The sequence below is a fragment of the Phalacrocorax carbo genome, chromosome 18, assembly GCF_963921805.1.
Source record: "Phalacrocorax carbo chromosome 18, bPhaCar2.1, whole genome shotgun sequence".
Classification (NCBI taxonomy): Eukaryota; Metazoa; Chordata; class Aves; order Suliformes; family Phalacrocoracidae; genus Phalacrocorax; species Phalacrocorax carbo.
Genome location: NC_087530.1, coordinates 7,831,522 through 7,844,595, shown reverse-complemented (window position 1 = coordinate 7,844,595; position 13,074 = coordinate 7,831,522). Strand labels below are relative to the sequence as shown.

The 13,074-nt window shown below is 38.1% G+C and overlaps 1 protein-coding gene across 3 annotated transcripts in view; it reads right to left on the bottom strand.

Annotated features, from left to right (window-relative positions):
- CDK5RAP2 (CDK5 regulatory subunit associated protein 2) overlaps positions 1-13,074 on the bottom strand; it is an 83,348-nt gene that overhangs the window by 59,721 nt on the left and 10,553 nt on the right. For 2 of the 3 annotated variants that reach the window (XM_064468813.1, XM_064468814.1), the window contains exons 7-12: positions 10,974-11,125; positions 8,799-8,961; positions 7,364-7,417; positions 6,822-6,941; positions 6,116-6,208; positions 4,279-4,497 (exon numbers count right to left, since the gene is read on the bottom strand). In XM_064468813.1, the coding sequence (XP_064324883.1) occupies positions 4,279-4,497; positions 6,116-6,208; positions 6,822-6,941; positions 7,364-7,417; positions 8,799-8,961; positions 10,974-11,125 (801 nt within the window). The remainder of the gene's footprint in view (positions 1-4,278; positions 4,498-6,115; positions 6,209-6,821; positions 6,942-7,363; positions 7,418-8,798; positions 8,962-10,973; positions 11,126-13,074) is intronic. The other variant, XM_064468815.1, reaches the window with a different exon arrangement.

Sequence of the window (13,074 nt, the reverse complement as noted above, 5' to 3'; positions counted from 1 at the left end):
GCAAGAAGATCTAGAGCATTTACTGCCTGGATCGTGTGGAGAAAGAGAAGTAGAAATTTGTAACAAAGGAGCTGTTGTCTAAAATTAAACAATTAAAACTGACAGAAGACTCTCTACTATCTAAACTTCTCTTCAGACCCAAAGAAGCAGGTAACACAGCCTGCATCTTAACATACAAGCTTTCCATTTATTCCAAAAAGGGGCCCATTTGTGAGGTATCACAAGCCCTTTAAATAGTTTGCACATATGGCAGTCACCTATAAATTTTACATTTACCTCCACTGGGATTTAAAATTCAATAGTTGTTTCTTATTCTAAGTACAAAGAAATAGTACTAGTGACACTTTAATTGCAATCTCTTTACAAACTGTTTTACATCCCTTCCCTGACTTAATTACTTTACTTCATGCAGGTTCACATCAAATCCTTAACATCATTTTACTACTTTGGTGTTTTACTTCTGTTTATTTTGCACATTAAAAACAATTTGTCATTCACAATGCCTTTTGGTTTACTTGCTTAATTTTAGCTTCGTTACCAGTATTCAGCTAAGAAATCCCCAATAGCTTCCAAAAAACCTTATATGTTGTTCAGTTTCGAAGAACAGTTAAGCTTAGACCTTCAGCTCTGCAAACTAATAGAGTTAATTTTTTCAGGACCAAAAGGACTTCTTGCTTGACTAAGAAAACTGAAAAATTACAGAATCAGGCCCAAGTTTTGTCTACATACACAAATTCTTAAATACGCTTCTCTTTCTTCCTAACTACAACCTGTGGCGTAGCACAGCTCTTTTGACAGTAGTGTAAGATCTGGTAACTGCAAAGTCTTCTGGCTTCCAGTCATGGAGCTCTTCATGTGGGTCACACTAAGCCTGTTCATACACAGCCCATGAATTGGAAGCAAAGGATCAACTGCAGCGTTATGATTTTCACTGCACTCGGCAAAGTTCACTCCTTGACTTTCTGTTTTTACATTGGTTTTATACTATTACATCACTGAGAGGCTTCAGGAACGCTTCTGACCTGTCCTATAGCTTCAAGTGACCAACACTCTGTGACTTCACTTTATGATAACCACAAGCAGCTTTAAGAAGATGATAGACATGCATCGACAGAAAAGATGCTGCTGCAATAACAGCACTACACCCCCTATTACCTAATCTGTTGTCTTGGTGTACAACACTTGTCAGGTACAGAAACTATGCTTCTGCCTTTAAAGCAGCAAAAATATCACGTCTAGGTTCATGCAAAGAGGCAGACTGACAAGGTGTACAATTGTGGAAAAAGTAAAAACGCCTGTGAGAGACTTGCAATTTGCAGATACTTTGCCTCTACTATTTCTGCCCCCAGAGTTCCCTAAATCCTTCCCAAAACAAGCTAGAGTTGAGACTGAAAATTATCTTCTTTGCATGAGCTAGAATGCTGTAACACACAAAACTATCCATCACTATAGCAGGTTGCTTGAACTCATTGACCACTCAAATTATCTCGGAGAAAATCTATTGGATTCTATACATTGAGTTGCAAGGATAATATAGTACCTACAGCTCTCAGAGCATAAACTTTGCAATTCCCTTGCAAACCTTTTTCCCCGAGAGACTTTCCTATGATTAATGATAGCTGAACTAAGAAAAATGAACATGAAACACTATAATATGGCAGACCGGAGCAGATACCTCCCCTCCTTGTCAGATGGAAAACAGGTTGGTGAATAATTAAGGCATGAAGCTCCAAAACCTCTCTCTCAGGCTAAACTACAGGGTAGGAAAACTAAATAACAAATTCTGCCTAATGAGTTATTCTGCATTTCCCCAACCAACTGATCAAATATGAATACCCAGTAAATACACTCTAATTGTCTACATTTAGGTCTGGGGAGAGAATGGGTACTTGAAGTGTTTAATCAGGTAAATTTGAACAAAGACTTTGATCAAGAAGCACTGAATCTCTGTTATAGACACAGTAACAGAGTGGACACAAGCAACATTAGGGATGAGTTGATGTTTACTCCTCATCAGCTGTATGTAAGAATATATGCCCAAAAGTTTATTGTTTCAAAGAGCTTAATGTAATGCTGAACTACAGCCTAACAGGAGTTCTGGAAAGTACAGAACTGAAAGAGTTTTTGCTTTTAAAGTTGACCTAGTAAATGGCCAGGGCCCCCACACACCCTGAGGCAGGGATGCAGTTGAACACCTACACCCATTGCTCCAGAAGACTCCTAATGCTGGGCACAGTCTGCAGTGTGGATGATCAGCTCACATGTAGCAGTCGTAACTAATTTAGTTTAACCTCCCTCCATTCCAGGACCATAATGCCCAAATCGTCTCCAGACAAACCTGTTTAAGAACAGGGCAGAAGTACTACTTCTGGATCATTAAGGTTTGGGGTTTAAAATATATATATGCAAAAATTAGGATTATCCCAATTACAGTGTAAGAAAAGTCATCAAAAATCTCCCTGAGTGAGTGAAGAGCTAAGACAGCAGTTCATTACAGATATTGAGGGCATTTTATACATTTTTGCTAGTTTTAATCTAATAAAATAGGAACACTGAAATAGGTATCTTGGAGCATAAATAGAACACAATTTTTAAGGCTGTCTCATAAAAAGTTTGCATCAGATCACTGAAGTGGTTTTCTGTTTGTCAAAGAGCAAAATATCACAGCATATTTTTTTACTCCCACATATCTACTACTTAATGGGCAACATTTCACAGGCAATGTTGCTATATCCAAGTGTACTAGCAACTCTGAAACTGAAGCAGCTGTTCTGCAATGAGTAGGAAATAGGTTAGGGATATAATTTCTATAAGACTGCTCATCTTTTGGCAGGAATGCTTTTCCCTAAGGAGCTAGTCATTTACGTGAAAAACTTGGACATAATGGAGTCAAACAGGCTTCTGTAATACAAGTAACTTTGAATCCCCTAGCAACTCCTTACTCAGTTCTATTTTTCCTGTCTTTCCTATACTGAGTTATATTCTAGTTCCCCTGAAAGATGAAAAAGGTTCTGAATAGAGAAGACAGTTAAATATAAAATACTTTAAATCAATAAAATATGTTCTTTGTGGCTGTTTTACTGACAGGAGCGATCTGTTCTTTCTCTGCTTAACCTCAACACCCTGAAGAAATTTCAAAGCACACCAAAGATAGAGACTTTGTGACGGCTGCCTAACCACAGTTGACAATCAACCAAAAATGCAAGTTAAATTGGGGGCAGGAGGGGGGAGGGAGGGGAGAACAACTTATTTGTTTGTAGGTGAAGAGACCCCTCTACTGGTTTTAAGTGATATTGCAGGGACAGCAATTTCCACGTATACCTGCTTTATTGAGATCCTTATTTAATAATTGAACCAAAACACTCACTGAATAAACACAAGCTCATTTAATCTTTTATGTCATTTAATATAGCAGGAGACTAATCCCTAGCCAAAGAGGACCAGGCTTTGCATGCGGTCAGGACTCTAGGTGAGAAGACATTAGAAAATCCATGTGACAAGACGTACAGGTGAGAAGCACGTTTTGTGCCAAACACTCAGCAGAAGGTGCACCCTTTTTTCAAAGGAAGAAAAGAAGAAACGCAATCATCCACTTTTGCATGAGCTGTGCATGTTAGCTAAGCATGTCTGCTTCCAAACGCCTACAGCAAGGTAAAAACCCTAAATGGACTATGAAGCAAGTAAAATTAATGAACAGACACAGCACATCATTTTTTATGTTAAATCGTGATCAACCGATCCTGTGCTTTGGGAATTTTACAAGGAAAAATTATTAAATACACAGGCTTTACAGTGACCCTGCTATGATAGCAAAAAGCAAGCTGAAGCTTGGCTTAAGGTTGCAACAACTGGCTACTTACTCCTGGTCTGTATTAGAACTTAGAAGAAAGTTTAATTAAAGTAGTGTAATTTAAGATAATGTATAGACATGTATGGCGACAAATACAGCAGCAGCATAAAGCTTATTGTCATGCACAGTCAGGCTCTCCCATCACAAGAACTGAAACCAACAGTAACCACTTACCACTTATAAAGGCTAATGATTTTTTCTAGGACCTAAGACTGCCAAGATAATAAATATTATTTTTCTATGCAGACTATGTGCCCGAATTTTCCTCAGTCGTCTTAGCCACATTCTTTTGAATACTGGCTTTAGGCAAATTCCTTTACCTTTCCAAAAAGCATTCAAATTAAAAAACTAATTCTTAGAAAAGGATGTGCTAGAAATGCTAAATTCTTTTTAAACTTTATGAAATAAAGGAAAAAAGTGATATTAACATTAATGGTTTTGTCACTCCTGCTCTTCTGTAGTTGTGCTTCATCCAGCTCCTTCTCCATTTTCTCTCTTTCTAAATTCAAATCATTGAGCTCTTGATCAGTCCTTTTAATCCTCCTTTGTAGTTTACGATTCTCGGCATCCTTTGTAAGGTTTTCTGAACGCAGCTCTGCTAAGAGGGTCTCTTTTTCCATCAGGAGAGCTTGATAATCCTCAGCACCCTGAAACATAATGCAGCATTCAAGCTCTATAACAGTATTCTGTAGAGACTGGAAGTCTTCACTCCTGTTGTGTCCAAACCCACTCCCCCGCACCTCTTTCCAGTACTTCAAAATTATGGTGCAAAAATACAGCGAAGTGACAGTTACTCACACAACAGGGAAAGTGCTGAAAATTTTCTCAACTAATGTACGCAGCTTTCAGTGCCATTCAGCACAGGATAACAAAGACTTAGATAACTAAGAATTAGATAAAGGTTGACCTGCAAAGGAGTCCAGAGTGCAAATGAGACTTTATTATTATTATTGGTTCCCAAAGCTCTTATTACATAAAGCTTTATGCTTTTGGGTCAGTTTGAATCCAGGCTAGGTCATGTAGTTACCAAGTCACAAGCATATTTCCTATATGAAATAGCAAGTCTGATCTGTGTTCTTCCCCAAACTGTTACAAGTGGCCTCCTTGAAGCTGACAACACAGAGGACAGGAGCAGTGGGCTATGCAGCTTGATCCACTCAGAGAACTGCCTTCAACTCAAGTTTAGAGCTAGGTAGCAGAGTAATGAGGAAAAAGGCTTGCTCTGTCACCCCCCATGGAATATGGATTCTGTGGACAGGAGGGATTAGTTGCACACTTTTTTAACCTAGAACTTCTCAAAAATAATCAAGCTTTCAGAAATGAAAAGATTAAAATTAGAGTAATATTTCAAAGCAGGACTTCCATGGTATGAAAAAGCAAACATAAGCTCTAGATTCACACACAGACCAAAACAACCTGAAGAAATAGGATATACTTTAGAGCACGCTTAAAATTTGGGCTTAAGTGAACCGGACATTGCTACTCCATTAGACTCTGAAATCAAAAGGCAGTAGTCAGTCACCAAAGCTTTAGGTGTGTGTACTTCAGAGGCAAGAATATCAACCTCTTCCATTCCTGATGAACTAAGGGACCAAGTGGATGAGCAAACATTGTAACAGAAGATTCATCTAATCAGTATTAATTTTACCAGACTTAGTCTTAGACAAGTTGGAAAACATTTCAAGAGACATTATGCTGTCTACTTTAATACCAAATTCATACTTTCTCCCATTTTACGTTAAGACCTTTACAATGCATAAGTTATCATCATTAAGTCCCTTCTCCTCCACACACATGAAAGCGTTACTAAATCACATTTTCACAAACAACACTCCACTATTTTATAAACAGTGATTTCACATTTATTATATAAATAAATCCAAACAAGTGTCTCCTACCCAGATCAACTCTGCAAACATGAAATGTGCTGTGACTATACTTTTGGAAAAAACCAAAACATTCTTAAGTCAAATCTCAATATTGTCTCAACTCCACAACTGTTTGTGCTTTTATTTTTAACTAATTTTGCTTTTACACATTTCTCCCATAATTATTCTCAGTTGTTATAGAAGAAAAAAAACTCAAGAAATAAGATAAGCAATCTGACATGTTAATGCTTTATCATTTAAATAATTTGTTTTGGGAATTTTTGTTTCAACACAAGAAAAAAATAAACTTTTAAAACTACTTTCAAAGATACAAAGCACTGCCTGCTGTGTGGAATTATGGAGAAGGGAGAAGCCAAACTGATTACTTGCTTCTTACCTTGAATTTTTGGATGTGTGCTTTGTGAGTTGCCTCTCTTGCCTTTGCCAATGAAGCATTTAGGTCTTCAATTTCAGAACCAAGCTCCTCATTCTTTAAGTAAAGTAAAATTAATGCTATGTAGAAAGAGTTATTTCCAAGTGATGGTGATTCAGTAATAGCTATCCCATCTCATTATCCATTCATCCAACTACACAAAACAAATACTTCAAAGAACAAAAACACCAAATACGTCATAATAAATCTTGTATAAATAAATCCTTGTTCTTACACAACACACACTAGACTACCTATCACGCAAGTTAAACGTTTCCCATTCTTCCACAAAATCTGAATTTCAGCTGTCGCTGACCTCTCCCATTTTAGTTGTCTTTACAACAACTCTCCACTTAACAACATAACATACTTCTCATACCTTTTAAGTGGTGCTCAGAGCTGATAAAAATCAGTGTGCAGCTGAAAGCATTTTTCCTCAAAGTACCAGTTCAGGGAGAAAGTACCAGTTAAGTATCTTTTTCCTCACTCCTCCGGTCCAAGAACCCAAACTCTAAACAGAACCGCTTACAGATACCACAGCAGCAATTAAGGACCCACTAGAAGTCTCCTAATGGTCACAGTGAGATGGTCAACTGCTGCCACATACACAATGCACACAGTCCTCTCCCAATGGTAGATCTATAAACCAACAAGATCATAATCATCATACCTCTTTTTCCTTTGCTTTTAATGCAACAGTTAGCCCTTGAATGGTTTTATCCCTTTTCAAACCATTCTTCTTTTCAACAGCAAGCTCATTTTCTCTCTCTTGTAGCTCTTCTTGAAGTGACTAAATTAGATTATGTGAAAGTTGCATTAACTTCCCACTAAGAGATACTGTAACTGCACATTAATAACTACATTCTCTCAGAGTTCCTATATCTTATTATTCAGATTACTAACTAAATGCAGTCCCAAAATGTGAGTCATCATCTTAAAGATGTGCCTGGAATATAGCATAAGACGCTTTATCTCGTGGGCTGGCCATGAGATCAGCTTCAATATTTGATGAACGTGCCTATCAGCTTCACTGAAAATTGCTCCAAAAACAAGGGGAGCCTTCCTGTCATCCAACATAAAAGAGAATTTACCAGAGGGCTTGCTTTGCTTCCTTTTGAGTAAGGGCCTCTCTGTATCTATGAATGCATAACAGAAGAGATGCCAACCTGCACTGAAAGTGGTTGAGGAAACAGAAACAAAACTAGAACTTACCTGAATTTTTTTTTCAAAGGAATTTCTCTCATTTTTAAGCTCCATTCTAATAGCCTATATGGACAAAACATTGTTATGGTCAAGTAAATTCCTTCTAAATACAAATATAACTCATTAAGCATTACAACGAAGCAAAACGAGCTTAAAATTTGAGCGGGCGGAAGCACAAAACTTAGTATACACCTTTTGGCAGGAATATATAGAACCAGTTGCTTCCTGGAAGTCTATAAATCTACCTGAGCACAGTATGAGCCTATCCGAATTAATAAAAAAGCCACAAACAAAAAGCCACCCACACACCACACAACATGTTCTTCCACGAGGCAGGACAGCTGTACGAGCCGATTCAATAAAAACACATTTTTATGTGACATTTATCTTTGTCAGCAAGATGTTTTATCAAGGGAAATTTTAATTAGCACTTTTCCTTGGAGAGGTTACAGATTTATTTTTTTTTAAAAAGTAGTCATATATAAAGTCAGAGTTCTGCAAAGGTATTCATCAACATTTTTGGGGCCAATACTGCATCCCGAAACAATCATACAGTCTGTCCACCTCCTATGAAATGGTTAAAGATGACTCTGTTTTCACCTTGACACGCAAATACTCTTGTGAAACCAGGGAAGTTTTTCCTGACATATTAATTGCAAGACCATCCTGAACTGAAAACTTTTAATTCCACTAATCAGTCCAATCATAGAAGGTTCTGTTGTCTATTCTTGACGCAAACAAGAAGTGTATAGGTACTGATCAATATTAAGTTCCAAAACAAAAGGGAAGAAAATGTCTCAGAAGCATGACAGCCTCCATGATGACTTTCTTAATTCTGCCAGGTTTAATTTATTAAGGACAAGAAGCCTTAAGACCGCTCTCTACATTTCAGCTTTCAGGTTATCTGTCTTCCTGTTTAAAAGGCAAGTGAAATAAGACTGACTCTTAGCACCTTTTGTAAGTTAAACGCTAGACTTTAATTTTATTTCATGAGGTTTTTTTATGCCTACCTCCCTTACCACAGCTTTTTCTCCAGACCATAACAGTAGAGGCACTGTAGGTATGTAAAGATACTTCCCAAAAATAAACTATCAAGTCACTTGACTTCTACAGAAGTTTGTCATCTATTCAGGGATCTAATAAAATCTAGCATTTTTTATATAGATACTGCAATCGCTTTACAGTATATAATACAGGCATAAAGTAAATGGAAAACATGACATCTCATTGAATGAAAGGTAAGCATGGATAATAAGGATGAATATTGACCACCAAACCACAATATAACCAATGAATGCTAAGGAAATTAAGAACAGAGGGAGGGAATAACTGTGGAGAGAAATATTTTTTAAAATTGCCTTAAGTGACTCACATACGATCATGCACAAAACCTATAAATATCACGTGTAGGATTTTAAAACATGTAACTGTTCAGTTTCCTCACCTCTAGCTCACTATCTTTTTCATGCCTCAAAGCAATGGTAAGTTCTCTGATTTTTTCTGCTGGTAAGTTCCCATCATAAGATCCACTCCGAGACTTTTCCTCTTCAAGGTGTTGAATTATAGCTTCTTTACTTTTCAGTGACAGGTTCAGTTGCTCTATAAGTCTAAAATTATAAGATTTTTAAGATTAATCTTACATCATCTACCACCAATTCTCCAGTCATTGCAGTAAATCTTGCAAACAGCTTTCCTAGGCGAAGACTCCAGACAATACTTGTAAAACTTAGGGGAATACTTTCACCACCTCTTCTCCCTCCAGAGAAACCAGAAAAGGTGCCGTAGCTTTAAAGCAAGCAGCAAATAGAGTTGAGCTAGCTGCAAAGTGCTCATTCTTATTTTCCTCCAGTACCATTTCAAATGTCAACATTTATTTTAGTTACTTATTTTGGTTACATTGTCCTTTATAGCACACACAAAAAGCTTATCAATCTATTGCACTTCTTAGCACATACAGCACCGTATCCTTATGTGCCATCACTAAGTGTCCCTCAAGTACCTAGTTTTACTTAATTTTATACCTAAGCTGGTTCTCATTTCACATAAGCAAAAAATACCAGTTAGGTCAGCTCTACCTTCTTTGTTCAATGCTTATCTTGACACTTCCAGTATTCCAACGGATAAAAACAACAATGCTTGAGTTTTCTGACAGATGTAAGGGTTATATGTGAAAACTTTCTGGCTTAAGTTGCCAGCTATGATTCTCTCCATATTTTGAGAGAATGAGTGTCATCCCTTACACAGTGAAAGCATATTTAACACTATGAATTCCAGATGTGCTACTCCCAGACAAGTTTCAAGCATTGCACGTTAATATTGTATTCAGTTCAGGAAATCACATATTCTCTTCTTCCATTGGCACTACATCTTTCCATTCCTGTGAATACTTACACTGATCTACAAGCATGTAATTATAGAAAATCCTGCTCACACTGGATCACCAGCGGGTGGGATGGAGAAGATGTTCATCATACTCCACTCACACTTCAGTGATCCAATCCTGACAACTTCTTTCCACGCTTTAAGGGCTCTTTTCACATAAACTATAAAGCTGGCAACTCAAGTACCTCTGAAAGGGACTGGATTTTTAACTCCTTGCCAGCTCAAGTCACTCAGGAGAGCAACTGTGTTCACACAGATAACTAACAGACAGAAAAGAGGAAGACAGGAAAGGAAAAGGTGAAAGGAGGGAGATAACGTCAGAGCCAGGTTAGAATTACTGTGGTGGCACACAAGGTGGAGTATCAAAACTATTAGAACAGTTTCATAATTTTATGCCACTGTTGATTTCAGGATTGTAGTTTTCAACCTGTATGCCTTTAGAAACGCAGTCTGGGAAAAACTGCAAACCTTGCTTTGGTCCTGCCAAGTGAAAGCCTCAGGCCAACATAACTTTGTTACCACGGTAGACCAATTATGCAGTTACTCACAGAGCAGTTACCTGCAGGGTTCAGTCACAGACAGGAAAGGACACTCCAAAGTACAAGGAATCATAATGATCTTTTAATCTCCACTCCAGGGTCACATCCCCAGATCAACTAAGCTTTACTGGGAGGCTCACCAGGCATGTATTTTACCTTACATCTCAAAACAACAAAAAAAGTCCTCCACAAGTATTGACATTTGAGTTTACATATTTTCCCCACCTAAAGTTACTGAACAACTCGCACACCTTTCCAACTACCTGCCAAAGACAGCAAAGCCAGGGCTTTGCAAAGCACAATCAAAACCATGAAGTTCAAACATGCTATATTTCTCTTCCCATTAGATTTACGAACCTCAACAGATGCCTCACTGGGACTTTCATAACCACCACAAAAGCAGGAAGTGAACGCAAATAGTAGAGTCTAGTTCTATTCAGCGATGGTTTCAAGAAAGCAGCAAGCAGGAGGTAAGTCAGCAAAGTTACAAAGAGGCTCTAAAGCAGGACATGCTCATGTCACATACAGACTCCTCGCTGTGTTCATTTCATAGCTGAATAGGAAAGATGGCCAGTAACACTCACTCATGTATGTGAGGGTAGGATCAAACTATTAAAACATATATCAATGTAAACTCTCCACACTTTAAATGATAAAGAATTCCAGAGGTTAGAAACATCAGCAGCAAGAGTTCCGACCTGTCCTTCTCAGCTCCTGTAATTATATCCAGATCCTTTGCAGGGGCATTCGTAAGTGAAGAAAGTTTCTGCTCAGTAGCTATTCTCAGAGCTTTCTCCTTCTCTGTCATTGCGATGGCTCTTTCCACATCTTCTTGGGCAGCTTTAAGATTCTGTAATTAAAAACACACAAACCTGATGCCTATAAGAACAAAGTTCTCACAAAGTTTTTCACATATTGAAGTATCTTCTACCAAACATATGTTGGTGTGTTTAATTTAGCAACATTTACCAAGTAGTTCAAGGGCTTTGCTTCTCAACTCTTTGCGCCTGCATTTTCAAGATAATCCATTTTCTGTGGTACATAAAGAAGGGAAGTTTGTTTCAAAGAAATAAAACAAATACCCTAACTGAGAGCAGAACTGGAAACAAAAGTTCCCCTATGCTATGGCTTTAGATTTAGCTATTATAATTCAACTTTGTCCCACTGTCCTCCCACTATCATAATAAAGAGCTCCACTTAAAGATGTTAAAAAAAGGGCTTCTTTTATTCAGAGATGAAATTAATATTCACAGGCTCGCGGTAGCTAATTGGAACTCTTCCCAACATCATTATAAATTCTTGCGAGATATTATAAAAGTATGAACTGATGTTTTTCTCTTGAACAGCAATGGAAACAGAGATAACACCCAGAGATTCCAGTCAACTTCCTCTAGTGACCCAACTCACGGAGATAGGGAACACCAGAACACAGACACTTGTCATACACAACATAAATTTGTTTCAGATCTTCATTTTTATACCGTAAGCTTCCCTGCTGCACTCACTGAATTTTTCTTTCTACGAAATGGCAGCCTCCTTGTAGCCTAAAAAGTTATTCCCCTCTCTCCTTCAAGTCTATACTACAAAGCATCTCTCTTTGGGGGAGGGTCCTTCACCACTAGATTTCACCACTCCCACCTCTCCTGAAAAGCTGTTCTGACAGCATTCATCTTTCAATAAGAAACTCCGAAGGAAATTAATCTTCGTTAGTGTTACCTGGATCTATATAATTATATGATGCTACATAAACAAGTGACTAATACTATTCTGCGACGTTTACACTCATAAGCATAATAAAATTAATGTCAGAGTCCAACACTATCTTCAGGCTAGAGAAAATACTGTATCACCACAAGATTAGAATATTTGCCCTTCTGCCTGTCAGGTCTAGGAAACACCAGTCTTTCTGCTGTTTTAGTACAGAATAAGTGATTTAGGAACTTCCCTACCTATCCAATAGCACAAAGAACGCTTTGGGAAATCCCAATTCCACTAAACTGAAAAAAAAAAAAAATCATAGACATTCCCCCCTTCCTCCTCCCTGAAGAAGCTCACTGCTTTATAAATACTGCTAAATCATCCTGTGAGAAAATACCATCAAGAGATTGCTACCAATTTCTTCCATGACCAAATCATTCTTTAGGGATGGGAAAGCAAATATTGGAATATACCCACTGGTGATATTTCTAGTTACTTACAAAAAGAGTACCAGACACCTCCTCCCTTAAAGGCAGCTATAAAATCCCACACCTGCAGCTCAGTGTATACAGTCAACAATGCAAAACAGCAAAACAAACATGAGCTTATGTATTGCTAGAGCTTGACACAAACATTTCCAGCACAAGCCATTCAGTACCAAATTTGTTCTTTACAAGAAACAGAACTTCTCCTTGCTTCTGAGGAATTGTGTCACACGCAGAATTTTTTTTGCCTTTATACTACAAAATGAGGAAAAAGTGAACAATTCCCCTGTAAAGAGATCAGCAACGGCTCAACAGTAAATATAGGAATAAACTTTCTCAACCACAGACAGCAAGGAATTCAAGAAAAACAATCCTGCGGAACAGCAGAGCGTTATGCAAAAAGTCAATGTAGTGACAACAGAAGCCAATAACATTTGGCCAATGTGGTCAGCCTAACAAGAGAGTGCAAGGCATGCCGGCACCACACAGGGAAGCGCCCACTGGCTCACCCACCCAGAGCCTGCCGTCACAAGGTGGCCTCTCTCAGCCTGTGACGAACACACGGGAGTGGAGAGACACATCTGAGGTTCTGGGGCTTTCTATATTGCAATACTGA